Here is a 26658-nt window from a genome sequence, read left to right on the forward strand (position 1 = left end):
GGAGCTGTCAAAATTGAGGGACCCCAGGGAACCCAATTAAAGGAGAAGGGTAATTGGCAAGAAGAAACCCTTGAAGTTGTTGCGAAAGCATTGCTGCCTGATCAGACTGGGAATTTATATAGGCCTCCTTGTCCCGTGCCAGCAAGAGGGCTTAGCAATCGGTTCTGTCCCAGCTGCAGTCATTTGATTGCGTTGGTAAGGAGACCAACAAGGAGAGCATTTCAATAATCTAAACAGGACCAAACAAAGAGGCTGAACAAAGGTGTGTGCCACAGTGTCAGGGAGGGGGTGGTGGAGGAAGAAATGTGGCCTGGCAATGTTCCGAAGGTGGGAAAAGGCAGGCTGCAGTGCAGGGGAGTAAACATCCAGGACCTGTAGCTTCGTAGCAGAAGCAGTGGCCGATGATTTGTTGTGGTGCTGTCAGCACATCTGTTCTCATTCGGTTTATACAGTTAATTGTGCACTTGGCAGATAGTGGCGAGAACAGAGAAATGACCGTTGAAAACTTATGGATTGCTCTCAACAGTCAGCTTCTGTAGTTCAGAGGAAAAGCCACAGGTTCAAACCCGAAACTAAAGGTAGACAGTATGTTTTTCTTAACAGTTTTCTTTTTTTACTTTTAGTAGTTAGCTGTGTATGTGAACTCTCTAGCCTTTCTGTCTCTCTTTTTGCATCCCACAGCCACTTGCAAACATACTCTTACATCTCCCAGCCCCTTAAGTTTCATCTCTTCCCCTCCTAGTAGCAGCAATTGTTTAGGGTATGTTTATGGACCAGTCTGCAAACAGGAAACTCTACTTCCTGAAATGTGATGGGAGTTGAATGATACTGAATGGATAAGATGAAAATTTGTGAGTTAAGTGTTCTCTAAAGATCTTTGGCTGAAATGCCTTTTTTTTTTTTTTTTTAATGGGAAGAGGAAGGAGGAAGCACAAATGAGTGAGTGAAAGCAGCTTCCATTTCACAGAAACCCAAAGTCAGTCTTTCTGAAAAGCTGAATAAGCCCTAGTGTCTTTATTAAATTACAGCTTAGGATAATGACATTTACCAGCCAACCTATTTGAAATCATCCAAGAGAGAGGGTTTTTGTTTTGTTTTGTTTTTGTTTTTGTTTTTTAGTGCATTTCTTGGTGTTCAAGTGTCTTTAGGGGCAGGCAAGAGCAGCCCTTGTTTCTCTACATTCTCATGCCTTTGGGAGGTAAACCATGTAGCCACAGGACTAGTAGAAACAGATACCTAGAGATAAGATGAACAAAGGAAAAACAGATTTCTCAGGTCACTTACAGCAAGTTTGGCATGGATATTACTCTTAGATGTCCACATAATACCTGCTGTCTCTTCAATAAAAATGTGGAGCAGTGAAACTTTCAGATGCCTTAGCAGCAGATTTTTGATTGGGAACTGTCAGTTGGGAGGGGACCTACACCTCCCTACTTCAGGATGTTTCTTCCCAGAGCACTACTGGATATGATTTAACAGTGCTTTGCATTCTTCTCTAGAGTACTTTCCTGCTCTCATGATGACAGGCGTCCTGGCTGCAGTAATTTTGGCTGCATACAGCTTTGCAGTGAGTGATTTTGCTGCTTCAATTAAATATAATTTCCCGCTTCCCCCCTTTTCTTCTCCCTAGGCAAGGAGAGCCTCATCACTGACAGTGGAAAGCTGTATGCCCTTGATGTCCTGTTGACTCGGCTCAAGTCTCAAGGACATAGGGTCCTTATCTACTCCCAGATGACCAGGATGATAGACCTGCTGGAGGTAGGAGAAAGAACCTTGGGGACTAGGACGCTTTGACATTTAAATTGCAGGAATCATAGGTGTATGACTAATGTCAGTCCTGCTTAATGGGAACCCAAAACTTGTCTTCGTGATTTGACCATCTATATTGGGAGGAGAAGCAACTCCTGGCGGATATGAAAGTGTGCAAAGGACTTCTTCCTCCTTCCTTGTATCAGTGAAATAGAATCCCCCTCCTTCCTTCCTTTACTAGTGAAGAAATTCCCGAATTTTAAAGCAGATCAGATCCTAGGAATTTCTTAAAAAGTCCTCTGAAATTCTGTATGGAAAACAAGATTTGGGATTAGTTCTCTATTAGAGAGCAACTATTCATCCTGAGTTAGTGTAGTGATTCTCAACCTGACTACATTTTGCAGTCTTTGGGGGGAGCTTTAAAAAATACTGATGTCCCATCCTCAGAGATACTTATATAAGAAGTATGGAATGAGTCCTAGGCATTAGGATAAAAAGCTCCCAAGGTGATTCTAATATATAACCAAAGTTGACAACCATTGGGTTATGGTGAAAGATACAGCTCTGTCTTACTGTGCAGGGCAGATTTTGTTTCTTTTATTACTTCTGAGTTGATATTCTCTCTGCTTTCTTGTTGTTGAAGTAGTGGCTTATTATTTGAGGGAGAGAAAGTCATGGACATACAAACAGAGGAGTGAAAGTGAGGACAAATAATCACAGACCACTAGAGTAAGTTTTTCATGCAAGAAAGTTGGAAAGCCATCTGTTGAGAGGCTAAAGCATCTGGATGTCAGTAGTGTATAAATATTCTCATGTTTTTTTGTGTGTTTTACATATTTAAGCCTTTAAATTTTAACCCTGCTATTCCAGGGACTAGTTGGTAATAAATAAGTGGAAATTGGACCATGATTATCCCTATCTAGGAATAAGGGAGTAGAGATTCTATCAGTACAGAAGGAATGAAGGGTAGCAATAGGGGAGAATTTTAGGTTCTTCAGAAGCCAAGGCTGGCTCGCTGAATTTTGCAGTGAGTTTATCTAAATTCGGTGGCAGGCTCTTAAATAATCAGGCAACTTCTTTTAGCAAGAGACATAACAAATAATATTTGAGGTCAATTTAATCACTGTTTCATGTTTAATAAAAAGTGTTTAGCCTCTGGAATGCTGTCAACAGGCAGAAGTTTCTGCCTTTTTGTATTGTGAATAGGTCATCTATTTCTAAATGATGGAAAAAATGCTTATAAGTGACTGTGAGTCACCATAAGAGGTGATTAAGCCGTTGTGTTTGATGTAAATCTTGACTATGTTAAAGTTCCTAACAGCAATAATCCAAAATAAAAGGACTGCCTGCATCCTTAATATTCTGTTCAGGGACTTCCCTGGTAGCAGAGTGGTTAAGAATCTGCCTGCCAATGCAGGGGGCTTGGGTTCGAGCCCTGGTCCAGGAAGAGCCCACGTACTGCAGAGCAGCTAAGCCCGTGCACCACAAATACTGAGCCTGTGCTCTAAAGCCCGTGAGCCACAACTACTGAGCCCATGCACTGCAACAACTGAAGCCTGTGCACCTAGAGTCCGTGCTCCACAACGAGAAGCCACCTCAATGAGAAGCCCACGCACCACAACGAAGAGTGGCCCCCACTCACCGCAACTAGAGAAAGCCTGTGCAGCAACGAAGACACAATGCAGCCAAAAAAAAAAAAAAAAAAAAATCTGTTCAAACTAAATGATGTCAACAGCCAAAACAATATGAGTAACTTTCTTTCAGTGGGACTCTTTTTAGATAAAGTGCACTTGCCTTTTCCTGAAGAGTCAGGAAAGTATAGATGAAATAGTAATCTTTCACTGATAAGAATTATAGAAAAGGTAATATAATATGCTAAGGATTTTGTAAGGGAGTTAATAATCTTTTTTTTCCCAAGGCTATATATCAGTATATTATAGAGTCTTAAAAGCTGATTCACATTATAAGGGAAGTTCCAAGGAAAAGGGGGTGGGCCACCAAAAAATAAGCTAGCTCTGGTAGATGAAAGGCGAGTGTGGGTAGGTGAAATGACACAGTCCTGCATTTTAGTCCCTTATTCTGTATATTGCACACTTCTAGGTACTCATAAGAATCACTAAGATAAGTAATTCAAAGTATGATAATGAGTTTTGTTCAGGATGAGTGTTGTGAACACTACCCACCAGGGTCACTTCCTGTCTGTCTATAATCCAGCAGGATTTTTCGAGGGGATGTGGACTTTGTGGGTAGGCTTAGCAATGAAGGCAGCTTGAGAATCTTCTCTAAATGTAGTTGCATTGCTCTATGGGGAATTCTAAATTAGGGAAAAGCAAATTCAAAGCCTGAATTTCACAACTGCTAACATTCCTTAGCCATGTGTGTAACATGCTTCTAGGATGTTGAAGCCAGAAAATGTTGCAACTGTTTGTACTGAATAATTAAAATGAAACTGTTGTCTAGTTTCCTTACTACTATACTATTCTTTTTCCTTCAACATTAAATTTTAAAGTTTCTTCTTTTTCAGTCTATTTATTTGTTTTAATATTATTTACTCAAACGAACCACATTTTATATTCCAAGAGTTTAGTCCTTCAAATATATATATATATATATATATATTTTTTTTTTTTCACGGTACACGGGCCTCTCGCTGCCGTGGCCTCTCCTGTTGCTGACCACAGGCTCCGGATGCGCAGGCTCAACGGCCACGGCTCACGGGCCCAGCCGCTCCGCGGCATGTGGGATCCTCCCAGACCGGGGCACAAACCCGTGTCCCCTGCATTGGCAGGCGGACTCCCAACCACTGTGCCACCAGGGAAGCCCCTCCAAATATATTTTGTGGGCAAAGAATTACAGTGCCCACAATGTTTAATATTTGTCTAATCATTTATAGAAATGTAAATGTATTGTGGATTTTAGGAAAGTGCAGGATTAGGTCTACTTTTCATTATCTTTTCAAAGAGTATTATGGGTTTTTCAGTCACTTTCATGATGGAAGCTTTCATTGTAAACATTCATTAGAGCCATGTTCCACTTTAAAACATGACCTAGTATTAATTTAAAAAAATACCTTGACCCTTGGCCTTGCTTCTTCATTCTCAGAGTGTTGTGGTTTTTGTTTGCTTGTTTGTTTTTTTAGATTAAAAAATTTTTTTCAGGATTCTCTTTTTCCCTTGACATCTTGTACCCTGTATATCAAAGATGGAAGAAAAACTTCCACTAGAGCAGGAATTTGAGCTCACATGGGGCTGTTGAAGCTCTGCTGTGTAGCTGTGGAGCATGTCAGCATCTCTTTTATCTAACAGCCTTTTTGGGTTTTTTTTTGTTCTGTGCCTTAGCCTTGGCTATGTGTTTGTCTGTTTCTGGGACTCAGAAGAACTAAAAGATAGTAAAAATTCACACACTTTTGTATGACCAGGATTCCATTTTGTGAAAAATACTAGTTCTAAGCACTTTGTATTTGCTCAGTATTTTCTAAAGTGATTGATAGCCTCCTTCTCTTGGGCAAAAATCTGACTTTAATTTAAATTTCAAGCGAATATATCAGATCTTCTTCCAAATAGAATTCTATATTCAGAAATATTTCATCTTGTCCCATGGTATCCAAATAGTATTTCCAGATAGGGGATTTAAAAAGGAGATTACTTAATTTCTAGGGCCAGGAATTTTTAGTGTGCCATGGGTAGAAGTCAAGGACGTAAATAAGGGAGGATATCACAGGTCACTAAGTTATGTTATCAGTTTATTTTTTATTTCCTGAGTCACATACAGGGTCTTGCCTGATGGGAGTACTATGGACACAGACATAGCCCCTATGCCTTTGGGATGGTGGCATCCAGCTGGATGTCAGACAAAACTTTTCCCACCACCACCATTTTACCCTATAGTTTGGGATACTTCCTGTCCCTCCCCATAGTTTAGTAGTTGCAGAGAGCTTTTAACTCACTACAGATGACTTACATTATCTCTGAGTCATCTCTTTTGAGATTCATTCCTATTGCATCAAGCAACTGAGTCTGTAGTTCAAGGAAATAAGCCTCAGTATTTTCTATGCAATACAAAAATACTTGGAAAGGGTCAGCCAACTGGTGCTGTATGTGTGATTGTTAAGTACCGAAACCCAGACAAATCTTGCACTACACCAATATATGAAAATAATGCAACACAGAATTAAATACAGATAATCCATAGCTAATGATGATATATGAGACAGTGGGTTGTGTAACTTGCCTAGTCAGCAAGTACCTCACTGGGGAAGGATTCATCCCAAACAGACATTCTGTCATTTATGGGCTGGCTTTTCTTAGAACTCCAAGTAACCTTTGGGAGCTGTGATTCTGAACATACAGGGAAACTGAGTATTTTAAAACTGCTCCGTGGAATGAAAAGCAAATTGGGGTTACTGTTAACTAGCATTTTCATTAGGTCTTAGAAGTAATAGAAAGAAATATGTTTGCTTACAACCACACTATATTTATTCTGTTTAGTTCATTTCTTTTTCATGCCAACTATGAGCGAGGCACTGTGCTAGGCAGAGGTAAATACCAGTTAAATGTGGTCTTTGACTTTAAGAGATGAATCTAGTGAAGGATTTATGTATGTATGTATATATATGTCTCACACAAATAACTGTCAAGTGTACCCTGACACTAATGCCAAAAATAAAGCATAAAGAGAGACGAAGATAGCAAGAGGGATGATACATTTACTTCCAACTGGGTCACTTTGGGAAGGCTTCACATATGGTGACATATGAACTGAACTTAAATAGAATTTCAACCATGAGGAAAAAGGGCATTTCCAGACTAAGGAAGCCAGATGTAGAAAGGCACAGACGTGGGAAGGTACAAGACATTGGGCAGTGGGGAGTAGTTTAGTGTAACTGGAGCATATGGTATAGAAGAAAGGGGAATAACAAGTAGGGTGAAGGCAGATTATGGTGGGCCCATGAATGCTTTGTGATTGCTCCAGAGGGCTCTATATTAGATAAGAGAAGGATAACTATCATATTTCACTTACTTGGTGCAATTTGGTTGGACAAAAGAGAAGTTGTAATAGACATTGAGGGGAGCCTCACTTTTTGCCGGTGATAAACACCAAAGATAGAAAGGGGCATGTCCAGGAAAATTAAAGTTACACTAGGTCTGCAGGTTTGTGGATCATACTGAGTTTTCCCCTCAGATTTTTTTGTGACAGTGAAATTGGGTTAAAATGAACATCAGAGACAACTTTGAAATAGAGAAGAAGTCTCAGAATGGAAGGTTTGCGTTAGGGATACATAAACATTAGCCTTTACTTTTTCAAGTGCCCAGTTACCCTTTCTTTATGATCATGATGGATGGGGGTTATAGTCATAATATATTAAGAACCCTGTGGGGCTTCTCCTTCCCCTTTTTTTCCGCTAGTGGTAGTGAGCTTCTGTTCTATCTGGGAAGCAGTAGGTGGAGGGGTTAAGCTAAAGGCTCTGGATCTAGTCTACTTGAGTTCCCATCCTAGCTCCATGCCTACTGCCTGTGTCACTTTAGAGACCTTGCTTAACATCTGTAAGATATGGGAGTGACAATGATACCACCTACCTGAAAGGCTATAGTGAGGATTAGATAAGCAAAACCAGGTAAAATACACAGAATAGTGATTGTCACTTAGTAAATGTTCAGTAAATGCTAGTCATCATCACTATCACTACTACAAGGTGAACCTAGACCCTTTGTATTACGCCCCTGGGTGTGTGAATGTTTGCTTTTATTTAGTATACTTTAAAGGATTGAGAGGCACTTGCTGAAACTATTTTGAGTTACGCTAATAGCTCTGTTCACATGCTACTGCTTAAAAAGTAGGACTTAGGGATGTGTTCCAGAACTGACCTGTCTTCTCAGTTTGTATTCTAAGACAGTGGTTTTTCAACTGATGGGGTTGGGTACAGGACAGGAGACCTAGGTGTAGACATTAAACAGGTGGGGCCTGGACTCCCTACCCTTCTTTGTTAGCTAGAATAGTAATTTTTTAAAAAATCTATTTTATTATATTAGAGGGATTCCATATAAGAGTTTTCTTGAAAAAAGTGTTCCACTGCTTTAGAAATAGCATAAGGGTATGTTCTATAACAGTGTAAATGTACTTACAAGTCACACCTGTTAAACGCAGATTTCGATTTACTAGATACGGGGTGTGCCCCTCAGTTCTGCATTTCTAACAAACTTCATGTGTTGCTCATCTGAGAACCATGCTGAGAAAGCATGATTCTAAGGGACCCTGCCCTGCCTTCCCTCTGGAGTGGTTGTTCTCAGCTCTAGAAATAGGGTGTCTATTGCAGTCATCTTTGGAGCTTTTTAAAAATAAACCGGTCTAGGCCCTAACCCAGACCTACAGAGTCAGAATTCCTGGGGTGGGACCCAGGAATTTTAATCCCGGCTGAAAATCACTACTCAGATGCCAAGAGTACATCTTGTCCATAACCCCTTTGGCTTCTACAATAATTTTTAAAAATAGTATCTACTAGAACTGTATAGGTCTAAAGACTTCCTGAATGTTAAAAGCCATAATTTTTATTTTATTAGTTCAAGCAGAATTAGAGCTTACTTTGGTTAGTGGTTATTGATCCACTTGAGAATACTGGTGTTCATATTTATTTAATTAAGGGAGGATACTAAATTATGAGACTTCTGGGAGGGGAAGGTCTACATTTGGTTTCTCTTTTCTCTTCGCTGCTTTAAGTGGAAAGGAATTCTTGGTTTACAAGGTTCCAAGAAATTTGATCATACTGATGGATCATTTTCTGAGCTTTTCCTAAATAACCCAAGTAGACTTGGGTTAGAAATGCCCTTGGTTTCTACAGAGTGCCAAGTGTCAGGAAGAACTGGGTAATGGTTGGCCTTCCTGTACCATAAGCCCTTCTTAATGCACAGGAGTGCTAACATGACACGGTTCCTACAAAACACAGTAAAGTCATCCAGCAAGCAGTAGTCATCCAGCAGTGGTCCTCAGGCATGGGAGTGAATTACAGACTGTTGGGGGATGAATGAGAATGCTGTGCCATCCTTGAAAGACATTTAAGGGACTTCAGTGGTGGCGCAATGGTTAAGAATCTGCCTGCCAATGCAGGGGACACGGGTTCAAGCCCTGGTCCGGGAAGATCCCACATGCTGCGGAGCAATTAAGCACATGCAGCACAACTACTGAGCCTGCCCTCTAGAGTCCGCGAGCCTAGAGCCTGTGCTCCACAGCAAGAGAAGCCATTGCAATGAGAGGCCTGCCCGCGCACCACAACAGAGTAGCCTCCGCTGGCCGCAACTAGAGAAGCCCAGCGCGCAGCAAAGAAGACCCAACGCAGTCATAAATAAATAAATAAATAAATAAATAAAGTTTGTTTTAAAAATAAATAAATAAAAATAAAAGACATTTAACTGCAAAACTCAACAAATAGTCACTAATTAACCAGTCTCAGCTGCTGGCTTTGAAAAGAATATATTAAGCAAGACTCTTAAGATGGATATTAGAAAACCATTAGAAAACCTTTTGATATAGAGATTGTTAAGTGGGGATGGATTTTTTAAAATAGATTTTTAAACTAACTTTTCAAAAGTGCTATGACTACTATCAAATCATTTGTTGTTAGAATTTGTCTTTTTATTTTAAAAGATAGAATTAAATTTTATGTTAAATCATTAGGTGTTTTTAGGATCATAGGAGAACTGAACTAAGAATGGAACAGTTCTTGAAATTAACAATTGGAAAAAATAAGGCTTTTCTTTCCGGATGAGCATTTGATTAAATTAAGTATCTTTCCCAAATAGCCTAGAGTTCTAGAGAGATGTCTAGGAAAGCTTTGGTGTAGCCAGAATTTGTGAATGAAAGAAATACTGAATTGCCTTTTTAGCTCAGTCTTTATCTTATAGATGTTTTTCTGTATTGTCAGGATATAGCTATTCCTCTGTTCTGCTTTTAACGGCTGTTTCCATGTCCATTTACTTGTTGTTTTGAAGCTATTTACTGAAATAGGATCTAAACTCAACTAAGCCTTCTGAAATCCCCCTATTCCCCTGGGTGAGAGAGCAAAGGCTTAAAGCAGCAAATGGGAAAGATTCACTTCCGTTGCCTCAGTAACAGGTTGTCTATGATCAGTGTTGGTTTAATTATGGCCTAGGATTAATATCTCTAATGTTGTTCTGACCTTGATATATAAATGATATGAACAGCAAGATCTACAAGAAGGTTCATTCATCAGTCCTGTCACTAAAGTTGGAAGTTCTGGTTCAAAAGGCAAAAGAGTGCAGTGCCTATGCAGGAAGCCCACCTTTTGGTTAAAGTTCAAATCTGTGGACTGTCTCTCTATAATCTAGGTATTTTGTTGTTCTGGATGGCAACATCTCCTGATTGGATTAGCTGCCCAGGTATAGTGAGCCTCTAAAGACCATCATCATGCTGTCATTTTTCATCTTCTTTCCTGAATTCCTCATCCAAAACACCCCCTACTCTTCTGCCATTAACCCATTCCCATTATAGGGCTCTACCACTAAATTTGAAGCTTGCTTTGACTGAATATTTTCTGCCCACCCTGTGATTACCAAAGCCCTTAAAGAACCACCTGGAGACAGAAGGAAATAGTGAAAAAAGGAAGAAAAAAAAATATACACACACACACACACACACACACACATATTTTATATATATATATCAACTTGCTCTAAGAGTGCTGCCACATACACTGTACCAGTCATACCAAACTGTAACAACCTTCTGTGCTGAAGTACCCAGCCAGGTAGAAGAGGTCCATAATGAGAATACTACAAAGGAAGAATATTCGACCACAGAAAATTAATTAATAGAAACATCTCCCAAATGTAGAAATGATTAGTATTTTTCAATAGGAAAAAAGTTTCTTTGAACTGAAAAAACTGCTTCATGGTGTTTCTTATAAATAGGCAGCTGTATTAGCTTTCTATTTTTTGGTTGCCTTGGGTCTTTGTTGCTGCGCGTGGGCTTTCTCTAGTTGCGGCGAGCGGGGGCTATTCTTCATTGCAGTGCACGGGCTTCTCGTTGCAGTGGCTTCTCTTGTCGTGGAGCACGGGCTCTAGGCATGTGGGCTCAGTAGTTGTGGCACACGGGCTTAGTTGTTCCGCAGCATGTGTGATCTTCCCGGACTGGGGCTAGAACCTGTGTCCCCTGCATTGACAGGCGGATTCTTAACCACTGCGCCACCAGGGAAGTCCCTGTATTAGGTTTTGGTAACAGTCCCTCTGCAAGTGGACTTTTTGAAACATAATCCATATAATCGGGGTAAAGAAAGGAAATCAGTGCTCATTTGGACATATCTGTAAGAGGAATTGCAACTTCCAAGAATGGAGATACATCCCCTCTATTGCATCTCTTGAAATCTCTTCTCTGTTCTTAAAAGTTTTAATTCCTCTTACAGATAATGCCAAGAACATTCTCTGCCTTGGAAAGTTACCTTGTCTTCTGTTCATTCTGATGCTTAGGCCTCCCTTAACAGTGATGTATGCTGTGCTGGGAGAAGGGAGCTTAGGTTGTAAATTCAAGGACTTGGTCAGCAAGAATTTGCTGGAGAGAAACCCATTGGGGTGGATGTTGCTGAAAGAAAACTGGCTGTTCCATAGCCATGAGAGACATCTGGTTAGTGACTGAAAAGCCATTTTGGTTTACAGATTTCATTTTGTTTAGCTTGTTTTTTTACAAAAACTACAGAAATCTGCAGGAATAAGATTAGTTTCTAAGTTGAAATTGAGAGTCGTTGTAATCTTCAGGGTACCCTCTATTTTCGCACACTGACAATAAACTCATTTACGAATCAAATTCCTGTACTTCTGAGATTGCTTTCTCCTCATTCTGGGTAGAATGACTTGCCCCCAGTATGGATGAGGTGGGTAGATGCTTGTGGAAATTAGAACGCAGTAATTTGCATCAAACTTATTATATCTTTTTACTCTGATTGGCAGGAATATGTGGTTTACAGGAAGCATACCTACATGAGGCTTGATGGCTCATCCAAGATCTCAGAGAGGCGGGACATGGTTGCTGATTTTCAGACCAGGTAATGTTAATAGGAATTACAAAAATGGTCATTTGATTTTCCTCTAGTTGAGATGATGAGTTAAAAGAAATACCAACACATCTCAGATTGTTAAGCAATCATGATATTATTTCTGCTATTTTATGAGGTAGCTAGATCTGCTTATAGTGGTTTAGATTTGTGTGTCTGAGAAAGAGAGAGGAAATGAATAGTTGGTAATTTTAGTGCCAAATCAGTGCCTGTTTCTTTGGGCAATAAAAGAAATGATTTCTGAGTATGAACCAGGATCCTTCTTATGTGAATAATATGTACATAGAAAAAAATCCACAAGGCTATATTCCTAAGTGTTAACAATGGCTATCTCTGGGTATTGACTTGCAGTTGATTTTCTTTTTGTTTTTGCTTACCTATTTCATTTTGTATAAGTTTAAAGAAAAATACCTCCTTTTTCCTGCTTTCCCTCTAATATTGTAGTAGTACAGTGCAGTATGACAAATTGCAGTAGTTTGCAATCTATTCATCTGGCAGCTCTCAGTTATAGTACTTCTCCCACCTGATAATGAGCCTATGAAATTTCAAATACTGCATGCTGGATGCTGATGGCCTACAGAACCATAATTATCCCAAGTACAGGTTCTCATTGTAATAAGCACGGTCTGCTTACTGCTCTCTCCAAGGAGAAAGCCAGGGTCTGCTAGTGACAGGTCTCCTGAACTCCACCCTTAATTTTCCTTAGACCTGGAGAACTAAGGAATAGAGTAGATCTTAATGTTCTGTAAGTCAGAACAGTTCTGAATTTTTGGCCTTTAATTGTGTTGTCTGTTAATATTTAACTTTCGAATTCTTGGGTAGAAAATTAAGCACATAGCCATTTGTATTTAGGTTGCAATTTTTAGTTTCTTTCATTTCAGTTTTAAAGCATGTTTTACTTCAGCATGAAACAAATCCATAGTTCAACATAGAATGTCCTCTGATTGAGAACTTTTGCTATTGCACGGTCCTTTATAACACAGCATGGGTAAGGAGATACATCCTGATGTTTTGGTTTATAGTATATACTCAGACCAATAACTCCTAGGTTGAAACTACTTCTGCATTCAGGTGCCTGTTTGACCAACAATGGAGGGTAAGAGCTGCTTTGGACCTATTTTAGTTTGTTACCTGAAGCAGCTGGTAGATGACCTAACTTAGCTTCTTACCTAGCAGAAGCTTTTGACCGATTCTTAACTTGATTATCTGAGTGAGACATGTATAATCATAGTAGTGCCTCCTAGCACTCCATACTGTGTGCACCTCTCCCCACCCCCAAAAAAGTTTACCAGCTGATTTTTATCTTTCCTTGATTTTGAAATCAAATGAAATACATTTCACTGTGTCCTTATCTAGTCCAACCTGCAGGGCTCCAAATGACAAGAATCTTACATACAAGATCTGTAGACTGTATGTTTCCCCCAGGGTGCCTATGTTTTCTCCAGGAATGCCAGCACTTCAGTGATTTGGGCACATTGGTATGAAGGCAGCATGAATTGTGTGTTAGAAGAAAAGCCATTAAGTAATAGATCTTTTGCCTGTTACTGTTTGTGGTTTTTTTCCACTAATATGTTCGATATTGTACATTTGAGAATCTCATTTATAGCAAAGCTAATTTTTTTTTCCAGTAACAGTTGGGGCCATTGTATATTATATAAAATGCCTATTGAGGAAAATTTGAGAAATATTTGATGAAGAAAGTAAAAGTCACCCACAATCCCATCACTGTTAACATTTTGGTTTATTCCTCTTGTCTTTGATGTGTGTATGTAGTTAGATTTATATGTTGATACCCATATTGTAGAGATGACTATGTCCTCATTTCTTCCACTTAACAGTATATCATAAAGGTCTTCACATATCATTAAAAAAGAGTCATTGTAATCATTATTTTTAATGATCAATATTCCATTACATTCGATATACCACCTTTCTGTTGTTAAAATGTTGAGTATCTTTGTTACAAAGCTTTGTCATCATTTTAGATTATTTTCTTAATATAGATTCAAACAAAAGAGATTATTGAGTAAAGGAATATGAATGTTTAAGACTGTGCATATTGTCATATTGCTTTGTAGAAAATTCTAGTGGCTTAGATTCCAATCAGAGCTGCATTACGTTGACTTCTAACAGTTTGGGCTTCTGAGTTGTAGAGCTACAATTTTTCTTCTAGCTGAAGCAATTCCCAGGAAACTGGACTGTGAGATCCAGGGCTCACTACATTTTACAGTGACCTTTTAGTGGAAAAAAATCAGTAGATGTATCTAATTTACTACTTCTAAAATCTCTTATTTAACTTGTGATTACTTGGGCAATCACAGTAGCACACATTAGTCTTGAAAAGCTTAGCTTTAAAAGGGTATTTTCACCATTAACTTATACTAGATCTGCTTAGTAAATATCTTGTTTTTATGCTTTCCTGGAAAACCTTACTTGAGCATCCAAATTCTACAACTAAGAATTACTTAGGGAGTAATGAGTTTTATTTAGATACTGAGTAACAATCATTTTAACATCTGCATCTGCATCTAATGTTAGGTAAAATGAAAAAACAGACTAAAGTCTTCTTCCCTTCCTACATATGAGCTAGATGGTAGAGTTAGGATTGTGGCTAGGAAATAATCTCCTACCTCTCACGTATAGAACCTGAACTGTGCCTATGCTGATTAGAAGCTTGTCAGGCAGGTCCCTCCAAATGGGATCTAAATTTACAAATTTGAATGGCAACAGTAGCCCAATATAGAGAAAAAGGCAGGTGTTTTTGAAAACAAAAAAGCATGACTTGCCAAATATTTTCATTATTATTAATGAAAAGACATCAAAAGAAAAAAATGTAGTTTCAACTGGAAAGCCCTGTGGCTCAAAGGTCAGCCAGAGTAAACAAGAACTCCTATAAAAAGCCATTTACATTCGCTTTATACAAGATTTATTTATGAGGGATCCTTCCAGGAAAGAGTCTGACTGAGACTAAAGACTGTTTGGCCAGGATGTCCTGACTGGGCAACATTTAGAACACGTGACCAGTGCGTGATCCTAGAAGCCATTCACAAGGCCTTTGCTCTGGGTTGCCTTGGCCTTTGCTTCCCTTCCTCCTACCCCATGACGTTTGCCAAATGGATCCCCCTGATTATCTGATTACTCGGGTGACCATTTGGAAAACATGAGAAAAAATGAGTGTAGTGTGGATTTTTCCTTCTTGGTGAGAGTATAAAGCTCCAGTATCTTTAATTCTGGCTCTTTTTCAGTCATTCAGCAAGTCTTCACTGCAGTCAGCTACGTACCTAGCACTATTTGAGTATTTTGTTGCATAGTAGCCTAAGAGTGAGACTTAGGCATGTCTTTGCTACATGATTTCATAGGCTTCTTCACAGATCCCCCTGAAACCTCGTCTTTATGGCCCCTTCCAATAGAGACCCTGAGTTGAGATTCCTTTATAGCCCCCTAGAGGGCACCCAAACCATCATGTTGCCTTCTGGGATTCTGTTTTCTTCCTTTTAGTCAGCTCCCAAAACATTAATTCACATTATCAATACTAGATTTATTAAGTAGAAAGGAACTTCTTAACAGTTCAGTTTAGATGTGTTTTTGTTTACATATGATCCAACAGTGTGATCCAGGATGGACACTAATTTCTTTGATTTTTAATCACCCAGGGTTCCCATAATCCTTATTTTTCCATTACAGTATGATGAAATTACATTGAATGCAGCCAAACGTTGCTACTTACCATCTACCTCATCATTAAAAGCATCTTCTCAATAAATAGTTAATATCCTCAAAGAAACATTTTCCACCGTTAATGTTTCTAAGTTTTGGTACTAATTTATTTTTATCTATATTCCTTTCTCTAGTGTTTTTTTCTGTATATAGTCCTTGTTTGTGAATGATTACCACATCTGGGGTCTTATCTCTCTGACTGTCCAGACTATGGAAATGACCCATCTTTTTGCCTCTACTCTTTTACTACAGATCCCAGCTGCCTTCTGTTTCCCTCCCCTGTGCCATCCCTGTTCCTCCATCCCCACACCAACAAAAAGTCCTAGGCATCGGGTGACTCCATCAGCTCTTACACAGATATCGGAGAGAAGCCTCTGACCCCTGCCTCTGTGTCCACAGAGCAGGAAAGAGAGATAGATGTATGGGACTGAGCAATCTTCCTAAGGCCAGAGTGGGAAGGATTATTCTATAGAGATTAGCATGGCCCTGGAAAGCTACATCAATTTTTATTTGAAGCCTTATTGTGGTTAAATATCCTCCTATGGGCTGTGAGGTATCAAGCTTCCATTTATATCATCCCATATCTATGGGAAAATGTGTTTGTAAACTGGCAGATGCCTTTTAACTTTTTGGTTTGCCCTTTATGATTTAACCGTGAAAGATGACATCTTATAAATAAAATTCTGAAATATTAAACTTTATGATAAAATTCAAGCATAAACGAGCAGAACTTTCATTAGGGTACAATACTTTTGGAATTATGCCCTACAAGAGGCCTCCAAACATGATCTGTTATCCATGTCTGCCTCTAGGAAAGCTGTGTTTAATTGAAAGCAAATTAATGGACAGATTTCTACTAGGACCTACCCAGCTTAGGGATTAACCAGGATACTTATTTCAGAATAGTTCCTTCACTGGTATTCATGTTTGCCATTGATATGTCATCATTTAGTCACTTCAATTATATTCAGAGCATCCTCATTTTATAGCACAGGAAACAGACCTTTAGCAGCCAAGTGACTTTACCAAGGAAGAACAGCATCAAGGGATGAGAGCATCCTGATGTCAGTGTGTTTCTTTTTTCTTTATTTTTTTTTAACTGGAACCCACAGAATAAAATTCATCTTACATTGGGATTTAGTACATATCTACCATATCTGAAATCATAAAACAATACTTATCCTTATGACCTTTGTTGTATTATAATATTTTCTAATCTGTTCTATTTCTTTCTTTAATTTATGTGGTCCAGACCCACCAAACTGATTTCATGACCAATGATAGGTGTGACCTGCAGTTTGAATAACAGTGATATAAATGAATTTCTACTTTTATTCCTCATTATAGTCATGGAGAAAGGGGGTGAGCAGCTTGATTTAGAAGGCTGTAAAGTTTGTTTACCAGTATAAGGCAGTCCCTTTCCCTTAGAAGTGTTCTGGAAAGTAACCTCAGGTGGCAGGAACATGAAAATGCAAGATAGTCTTAAAATATATTTATGTTATCTGCAGGAACTGGGCTCAAACCGAGCCCCTAGTTGTATGTGTATACATAGATAAATCTTACAGTCGAAGACTGCTCTTTGTGATCTGGCATGGCCCTTGTCCCTAGAAGATATTCAGTGAATATTTGCTGCCTGAATGAATGACAGTGGCACCTACTGATTTATTTGTAATTCGGGTTTCTTTAATAGGATGTAGGATGTAGAGGGAAAATGAGAAAACTGTCTTGTTTCTGTTAAGGGTTATGTTGGCATTTGTCAAAAAGTACTTTAATTTCAGCCTGTCTTCATGGATTGATCCTAACTTCAACGTAATACTTAAAAGTCATAACCTGAGTCTTAATCCCAACCTCAGGTCATTTTTCTGGGACTAACTTTCTTCATATGAATTTTAGTGCTTTGGAGTTAAAATCATTAGTTCCCAGATTGTTGGAAGTCACGATTCTTTGGGGAAACACCAGGAAATACTGACTTATTTGTCCCCTCTGTATGAACTGGGAATAGTTTGACTTGCTAAAAATATGACTGTTACAGAAAGAGAGGTCTCTACTTCCATAGCATATTTTTCTGTTACATTTGTCAAATGTTTATAATTATATTGCCTATCAGTCAATATTAGCGGGCAGCAAAAGTTTATCTGCAAATTGGAAGGTGACTGCCATGGTTTGATTTTAGCAACAGAGCACCTTTGTACAGTGTGTCAGAGAAACCTGGATCAGGTCTGGGTAACCACCAAAACTCTTTCTAGGCCTAGACACTGTTCTTTGTCCAGAGATCCCTCTCTTTTGCCACATGCCATTTTTCTTTTTCATTTTTTCCTCTTAAAATATCCCTCCCTCTTCTGCAGGAATGACATTTTTGTGTTCCTGCTAAGTACACGAGCTGGAGGACTGGGTATCAATCTGACTGCGGCAGATACAGTAAGTAATAAGAGCACAAAAATACACTGGATATGCGGTTTTTCTACTATAAATATGTTGTTCGGTTGGCCTTATCCTTTATTATGTGTCACAGACTTTTTATTTCTTTGTCTCTTGTTGTGTTAAAAGACAATAGTGGCACTTTGCCTGGAACTGAAACATTTTAGCTTTCCTTTTGGGCTTTTCTCTCCATTCTCTTATTCTGAGTTTCTTACACATTCATTCAACACATATTTAGTAAATGCCCCCTATATGTCTGATAGTGTTTTAAACACTTGGAATATGTCAGTGAATAAACAAACTGGAAAAAAAACCCAGTCAACTAACCAGATGTGTTTGTTTTAGGAGCTATAACTGAAAAAATCAAAAAGTTGTTTTATTACTCTTATGCATTATTCCATCATAGGAAAAACTCATATTTTTGTATCCCGAACTTATAAACATGGTTGGAGAGCAATGAAATTGGTGATTTAAAAAATAAAATAAAAAGACATCCCATCAAATTATCTATCCTTTTATGCCCAATCTTCTTGGAGGAATACTTCAGCATCTGAAAGGGAGAAGAAAAGATCATTCCTTTTGTATCTCAGATTTATACCCAGGTTACAAATATATTTAAAAACAATATCAGTAACCCTGAGACATAAAAATGCATAAATGGGAAATTGTTTTGTAGAAGGCATGATTCTGCAAATGTCATTTAATGTGATCATTGTGGTACCTCTCCGTGAAATACAGAGCATCAGAATCCCCACAAATATAAGGAGGATGCAAACTCTGGAGGGTCATGGAGAAATGAATGAAGTACAAAGGTGAAGAAGCTTGAATAAATTCACAACAGTAGAGCTGGAACTAGATCCCATGTTTCCCAGGTTCCACTTCTAGGCTGTGTTCATTCTTTCTCTTTGTTAACTGCTACACTGTAGAACTGCCTGCCTTCAAGAATGAAAAACAGATTCTGTAACATCACCAAGTAGAATATCAACTATAGGACTCAGCTGTACCTTCCTCGGCATCTAAACCACTTCAGCCAATTAACTGTGCTGGGACAGGGTTCCAGGGCCTGGGGACTGCTGGAGGCATAACTGGGTAGATTCTGTATCTTATGTGCACATCATCAGCCTCAGTCATCTTAAGAGAAGGCAGTCATTGGTGGTAGTGTTGTTCTTGTGGGTTCTCTGATGAGGTAGCTCACTTGGTGTCATACCAGCAACGTTTCTCTTTTGCTCCTTGGTTTTCTGCTCTAGTTTTCAAGCATACTGTCCCAGTTAGTCATACTCTTTTTTTTTTCTTTTTTTTTGATGAATTATTTTGGTTGTCAGTTTGTGGGTGATAGAGGATAGATTCCATAGTTTTGGGGTTTCTTCAAATTAGAGAAATGAGACCTGGGTTTGAATCCCAGCTCTGCTGTTCACTATGTGAAAGTGAAACAGTTGCTTGACCGCTCTAAACCATAGTTTCCTCCTCAATAAAATGAATATAGGGACCTCCGTGGTGGCACAGTGGTTAAGAATCTGCCTGCCAATGCAGGGGACACGGGTTCAAGCCCTGGTCCGGGAGGATCCCACATGCCGCGGAGCAACTAGGCCCGTGAGCCATGGATGCTGAGCCTGCGCGTCCAGAGCCTGTGCTCCACAACGGGAGAGGCCACAACAGTGAGAGGCCTGCGTACCGCAAAAAAAAAAAAAAGAATATAATAATCCTTCCTTCTCTCATGGTTGTGAAATGTTACCTAGAAACATGTGACCCCAGTGCCTGCACATTAATAGCCCTCAAGGATCCTGTGACCCTTGTAGCCCCAAATGAGAGAGCCAGGTCCAGGACTTCATTATTTATACTGGGCCCCAAATACCCCTCCTTTCCCCTAGGCCTTGTCTGCCTGGCTCTGTGCTCAGCTCTGCTGCTATGGGAAAGCTGGGGATGGGAGTCCAGGAAAGGCTCTGGATTCCCAGGGCGGGTGAAAACAAATTCACACATGATGTGGATTGAAGGGCCAGAGTTGGGGATTGGGAGCCTCAGAGGAGGAAGAGAGCCGATTGGGGAGGAAATACTCCAGAGCCTTGCACTGGTTCAGCCCTGCTGTGTCCTGGAGGCATGGCTGGAAGAGGGGTGGAAACTCTTAGGGGCTTCCCAGGGGGCAGTAGCTTCTTCTCTGGCACCTTTGTTCCCCTCCAGGGTTGGTTGATATTCCTCTCCTGTGTCTCTGCACAGCCCCCAGGAACTGGGCCTGAGTTTATCTCTGTGTCTCCTGCTTCCCCTCCTCTCCACCCCCGACCCCAGGAAGCCTTTGTCTCAACATCCCAACCACAGTTATCCTTAGAGAGGCCCAGGTACCTGTGTGAGAACGCCAGGCAGGTGGTGATCAAGCTAGGCCGTGAACCCAGGAGTGAAGACTGGTAGTCCTGCCACACCAGGGTGCTTCCCTCATACCAAGAGGTGACCGATGGGGAAAGTTGGGCACAGATTGGAGGACGAGTTATTTGGTTCCTGGAGGGGTCTTGAGACACTGTTTAGCATGTGGGTGGTCTCAGTCATTACATTTATCTAGTCTGGAAGTCCCCACAGCACCCCCCTGCACATCCCAAGCTTTGCTCCAGCTGAGTGAAGCCAATGCATATTTTTTGTTTTGTTTTGTTTTTTTGGCTGCGTTGGGTCTTCGTTGATGCGTGTGGGCTTTCCCTGGTTGCGGCAAGCAAGGGCTACTCTTCATTGTGGTGCGCCAACTTCTCATTGCGGTGGCTTCTCTTGCTGCAGAGCACGGGCTCTAGGTGTGCAGGCTTCAGTAGTTGCAGTGCGTGGGCTCAGTAATTGTGGCTCGCGGGTTCTAGAGCTCAGGCTCAGTAGTTGTGACACACGGTCTTAGTTGCTCTGCGGCATGTGGAATCTTCCTGGACCAAGGATCGAACCCGTGTCCCCTGCATTGGCAGGCAGATTCTTAACCACTATGCCACCAGGGAAGTCCCGCCAATGCATATTTGAAATAGAGGGAGGAGCACGTAGGAACTGACCCAGACACAGATTCAATTCAGCAAAGTGAAAGTTCTCTCCCAGGTTATAGGGGACTCTCTGACAGCTGCCTAGGAGTTGGCAGCAGTGGGCCCAGTTAGTCTTACTCTTAATGGGAGTACAAGATTCATCACTTTCTGCTAGCTGATCTTTTGGACTCCAGTCTCAGTCCCTAGCCCCATACCTCCTCTGTTAGTTTTTATACCCTTCTTTATTAACCATGCTACTCCCTGGCCTAAAACTCTTTAGGGAGTCTCTGTCATCTACAAGATAAAGTATAAGCTCTTTTACACATACAAGGCCCTTCATTTTGTGGCCTTTATCTCCCTTTCCAGCCTAATTGCCAGTCTATTACTCCTTCCAAAATTTATGTTCCAGAGGCAGGGAGAGGTTGGGGGCCTAGCGTGGAAGAATGGTGAAAAGAAGGGGCTTTCAACAGTTGCCTACAAGGCACTGGGAGAGTGAGAACCTGCCCAGTGTGGCGCCAGGGCATGGGCCGCCTCTGCCCATGTCTAGGGGAGGTACTGCTCTCTCTCGGGGTCAGTGGATTTCCCGGCAATGCGACCATCATTTTGAGTGGGGACTCGGAGATCTTCATTGCCACTCGCCGCCTCACCAGGCACCAGATTCCAGCCCACCCCCCTTTCTCCATATGATGAAGTCCATCACCTCCCACCTAGATCCGGTTTGGGTCCACTTGGCGTCTTGCCACCAGGTCCAGCCATCAGTGTGGGGGCAGTGGGTCAAAGATGGCGACACAGACTCTTGAGATCCGGAACGTCAGTAACCTGAGGAGGGGAAGGCTGGCGCACCCTCCCTACTTCCCACCATCTCCCTCTGTTCTCTCCCTCCTTTCCAGTCCCAAACCAGCTCACCGGAGTTGAAGCCAGCCCTCCAACTGCGTGAGCGCGGGACACGGGCTGGGGGTGGGGTGGGGGGCTGACTTCACAATGACTAGTAGGTTTGCTAAGGGTTGGGTCTGTTAGGCTCTAGGGATCTGGAGCGCCCTTTGGCGCTTGGCAGGTACAGGTGAAAGCTGTGTCCGGTGCTCTCTGAAGGGCCTGTGGCCTGTGACTTCCAGTGGTCCAGTGGATGGATGGATGGATGGATGGATGGACGGATGGATGGATGGGATGAAAGAAGTGTTCCCATATTGGGGTACAGGGAAATCATTCTGGCTCTGACATGATTTCTGTGCTAACTACAACAGCCTGTTTTGTGGCCTCAAACATACATTACACATGTGCTTTAATTGTTAAAGAAAAGCGTGCAGTGTCCAGAAACAAAGACGTCCTTTTTCAAGGAAAAAAAAAAAAAATTATGTTCTGGTAATAACAATTGACTTGTTTCCTGAACCCACCATACTGTATCATAATGTTACATTAACAGCTCCCTCATCATAGATCTTTGTCCTGGGCACTTTGTCTTCTTCCACCTGGTAAACTTCTGATTGTTTTTTTTGTTTTTTGTGGTTTTTTTGCGGTACGCGGGCCTCTCACTGTTGTGGCCTCTCCCGTTGTGGAGCACAGGCTCCGGATGCGCAGGCTCAGCGGCCATGGCTCATGGGCCCAGCCACTCCACGGCATGTGGGATCTTCCCGGACCAGGGCACGAACCCGTGTCCCCTGCATCTGCAGGCGGACTCTAAACCACTGCGCCACCAGGGAAGCCTTTTCTGATTGTTTTTCAAAACCCAATTCAGGGTTAGGGGCTGCTGTTTTAAATGGGCTGGTAAAGCCTCTCTGATAAGGTGACATTTGAACCAAGATCTGAAGAAAGTGAGAAAAGCAAGCCAGTTATGCATTTGGCAGAAAAGAATAGCATTCCAGGGAAAGGAGATAAGTACAGAACAAAGCCCTGAGGTGAGAACATCCTTGGCATAATCAAGCAATGAAGCAAGCCCTTTGTAGGTGTAACAGAATGAATGAGGGCAGAGTGGTATAAAATGAGTGGCAGAAGCAGATTGTGTGGGGCTTAATAGGCCATGGTTAGGATTTTGAGGTGGGAGGCTACTGGAAGAACTTGAACAGAGGAAGAACTTTAGCTTGAGCTTAAATGTGTCCTTCTGGCTTCAGGGGGGTGGGGTGGAGAAGACTATAGGGAGAGAAGTAGAAGCAGGAAGTTCAGTTAGGAATTAGACACAAGACGATGGTGACTTGGACAAGGATTGAAGTAGTGGAGGTGATGAGAAATAATTGGAATCTGCACGTATTTTGAAGGCACAGCCAATGGGGTTTACTACTAGATTGGATGTGGATCATGTGGATCAAGGAGAACTCCAAGGTGTTCAACCTGAGCAACTGGAATGATGGAGATACCAACGACTGGTTAAGGGGAAGGTGTGGGGAGGAACGGGTTTGAGAGGGGAAATCAAGAGTTTGGTTTGGGGTTTGTTAAGTTCAAGACTCTTAACCAGGCATTAAGTGGCATTGTCACCCAGGTGGTAGAGTATGGAATTTAGGAGAAAGTTTGAGGCTCAAGATGTATTTTGGAATCATCAGGTCATAGATATAACATTTAAGGCCATGAAGATGGATGAGGTCACCTGGGGAGGCCTAGCATTTGGTTCATTTGATTAAAATATCTTTCCCTTCTTCTCAGCCTGCCTATGTCAGGTTTGGCCTGTGGTTTCTTAAGGAATAGTTCACCTAGTCATTCATTTGAATGGCCAAAAAATAAGCAGGTTTGAGGGGGGCAAATCTGCATCATGCTTTTGGTTTTCACAGTTTGTGTTATGCAGGTAAGCTGCTCCTGCCAGTCAGAAAGAACCAAAGTAAGCCCCTAACCCCATAGCTAGAGGAGTAGAAGTAGGAATTCTCTTTATATCCTGGGGCATAGAGAGAGGCTCTGAATATTCTGAGTCCCCAGTTCCAAAATAATTTACATTTAATTTTGATGGGAGGGCTAAGGGACTCAAATTAGAACCTTCTGGAATACTCAGAAAAAATGAGACCACAGGATTGAAATGAGTGGGCTTCCCTGGTGGCGCAGTAGTTAAGAATCCGGCTGCCAATGCAAGAGACACGGGTTCGAGCCCTGGTCCGGGAAGATCCCACATGCTGCGGAGCAACTAAGTCTGTGTGCCACAACTACTGAAGCCCGCACACCACAATTACTGAAGCCCACGCACCACAACAAGAGAAGGTACCGCAATGAGAAGCCTGCGTACCACAATAAAGAGTAGCCCCCGCTCACTGCAACTAGAGAAAGCCCACGCACAGCAACGAAGACCCAATGTAGCCAAAAATAAGTAAATAAAAGATGTAAATGAGTTGCTAGTAAAGCTTTGTGTGGAGTTAAGTTATACTCGCTGTGTGTGTATTATTAGAGAAACAATAAGCTTAATTGCTTGCCTGGCATTTTTCCTTTGTCCTGAGATTTGTTCAGCTTTGGAAGATCCCCAGAACCATTTATGGACAAGGAAGAGGTTAGTCTGCCTAAAATGTCAGGAAAAACTTAATGTTTTATGATTGAGAGTGCATTTATAAATGTGTATTTGTAAACATTGGGATTCTGTCTGGCTCACTCTATTAGTAAAAACATGATTTTAGCATGAAATTAATGGCAACTGCCCCTCACTGCCTGTGTTGTTCTTTGTGTATTCTTCTTGGAGTAGGGATCTCTTTGCATTTGACATTGTTTAGTGAGAAATTGCTACAAACTGCACTGTTGGTTTTGTTTGTGTCAGATCTGTTTTAAATGTTTATGTGTAGAGATTGAAGAGCTTTTGTCCCTTAGTAACAGTGTGAGAAGTCTTATGTCCTGTGAGACAACATGGGGCAGCTTTCAGCCCTCCCAAGGGACTGAACTTCCACCCGTTCTCTTGGGGGAAAAAGAGTGAGTTCCACCCTCCAAGTGTTGGTCAGCTTTTTCCAGTTGTTCCTCTAAATTTTCCTGTTTTCCATTTCACTCCCACATCCCCTGAAACTCCCTCTCATTGACCTGTATAGCCAGGCGCCTCCACCCCATCTCAGCTCTCACCTTCTTCCCTTGCTTCCCCTCCCAGTGCCCGCCCAGCTTGGTGTTTACAACTTCATAAAGGTGCTGACAAGTAATATATTTCCCCTTAGTCATTGTTGGGCCACACATTGTGGACTGACTAGCTTTAATCTTTCCTAGTTAAGTCAGCTGTTGTAGTTCTTTGTTATTTTCTCTAGAATGTCTCACTGAGCTCCATAAACAAAGATGTCATCTCTGTCCTATTCTAATGGACGTGGTCTCCCCTGACTCCCTCTCCCTGAGTTCATGTCATGGTTGATTCAGTGTTCATTTTATTGTCAAGTTATATAATAACCATACATCGAACTTGGTTTTTAGTTCTCTCTGTTCTTGTCTTAACCCACTAGCTTACACATATTTCATATTCTTTTTCCCTGGGTCTTTTTCTAAGTAGAATCTTTCTTTTTTTTTTTTTTTAAACATCAATAACTTATTGGATAGGGTTAAGTAGAATCTTATTTTATTCTCTCTTTCTCCCCAGTTCCTCACCTCTTTTAATCCATTTGAATGATACATAGCCACTAAATTGGGGGAAGGGGGGACTTTAAAGTTAAATTGAAAGCCTGTCTCTTAGGCTTTAATCTTATTGTTTATGATCTCAAAAGAACCCAAGCTGAATCAGGTTTGGTTGCCACTGAGACTTCCAGGAAAAAAATTTAAATATGGAGGAAACACCTATGAAATGATTCATAATATAGGATTCCCCATTATGAATTCATGCTGAACCATTGCCTTAGGCTTGGACTACTAAGGTACTATCTTTGGGGTGTGACATCAACTCTCATTTTCCACATATGTAAGTCATGTTAGGTATGTTGGGCAAATAATGACCCTCCCCCCAGTCCAATTAGAGGTCTCATTTTCTTTTTTTTTTAAAGATTAATTTTATTTTTGGCTGCATTGGTTCTTCGTTGCTGCGCAAAGGCTTTCTCTAGTTGTGGCAAGAGGGGGCTTCTCTTGTTGCAGAGCACAGGCTCTAGGTGCACAGGCTTCAGTAGTTGTGGCATGTGGGCTCAGTAGTTGTGGCTTGCAGGCTCTAGAGCGCAGGCTCAGTAGGTGTGGCATACGGGCTTAGTTGCTCCACGGCATGTGGGATCTTCCCGGAATCCACTGCGCCACCAGGGAAGTCCGGAGGTCTCATTTTCATTAACTCTGTCTTCTCTTCCTTTCTCCTCCCTGAAAGTTTGAACTGAATTTTCTAAAATTTTGCATATCCTGTTGAAGCTCCAGAATATCCTGTGGCTAAACTCCTCTACAAGTGACAAACATTGTGTACTTCCAAATCCTAGATCTGTGGACACTGTGGATTAACAATAAGCTTTCATAATGATTTTCTTTCTTTGGCAGGCAGTTTGTAATTTTTTCCTCAAGGATTCTAACCTACACTATAAAAACTGAGGGATTATACCTCATATGAAAGCAAGACAAAAGGAGCACCAGAAGAAAGAGCCAGTGGGGGTCCTTATTAGTGGAGGCAAGAGCATTGAAAATGCTGATGCCTTTTATCCATCTTTACCTGAAGTGAATTCTGAAGAAAATGGCGGAAGAATTGCTTCCATTTTTAAATAAGAAAATAAATTACTTAGGAATGATGTTAAGCAAGGGAAAAAGCATCTAGAGGAACAGTGTCAAGAGAAATGAATCACTCTGCAGCCTACATTTTAAGGCTCTGTCTAGTTTTGATCACACCTTAGAGATTCTAGTATCAATTGA

At 41.0% G+C, this 26658-nt stretch overlaps 1 protein-coding gene across 3 annotated transcripts in view; it reads left to right on the forward strand.

Moving 5' to 3' along the window:
• The window catches only part of INO80 (INO80 complex ATPase subunit), a 132650-nt gene that overhangs the window by 93180 nt on the left and 12812 nt on the right, over positions 1-26658 (forward strand). For all 3 annotated transcript variants that reach the window (XM_082618417.1, XM_082618418.1, XM_082618419.1), the window contains exons 27-29: positions 1631-1758; positions 11703-11797; positions 17869-17941. In XM_082618417.1, the coding sequence (XP_082474543.1) occupies positions 1631-1758; positions 11703-11797; positions 17869-17941 (296 nt within the window). The remainder of the gene's footprint in view (positions 1-1630; positions 1759-11702; positions 11798-17868; positions 17942-26658) is intronic.

This window comes from Mesoplodon mirus, assembly GCF_964341445.2.
Source record: "Mesoplodon mirus genome assembly, chromosome: 4".
Taxonomy (NCBI): Eukaryota; Metazoa; Chordata; class Mammalia; order Artiodactyla; family Ziphiidae; genus Mesoplodon; species Mesoplodon mirus.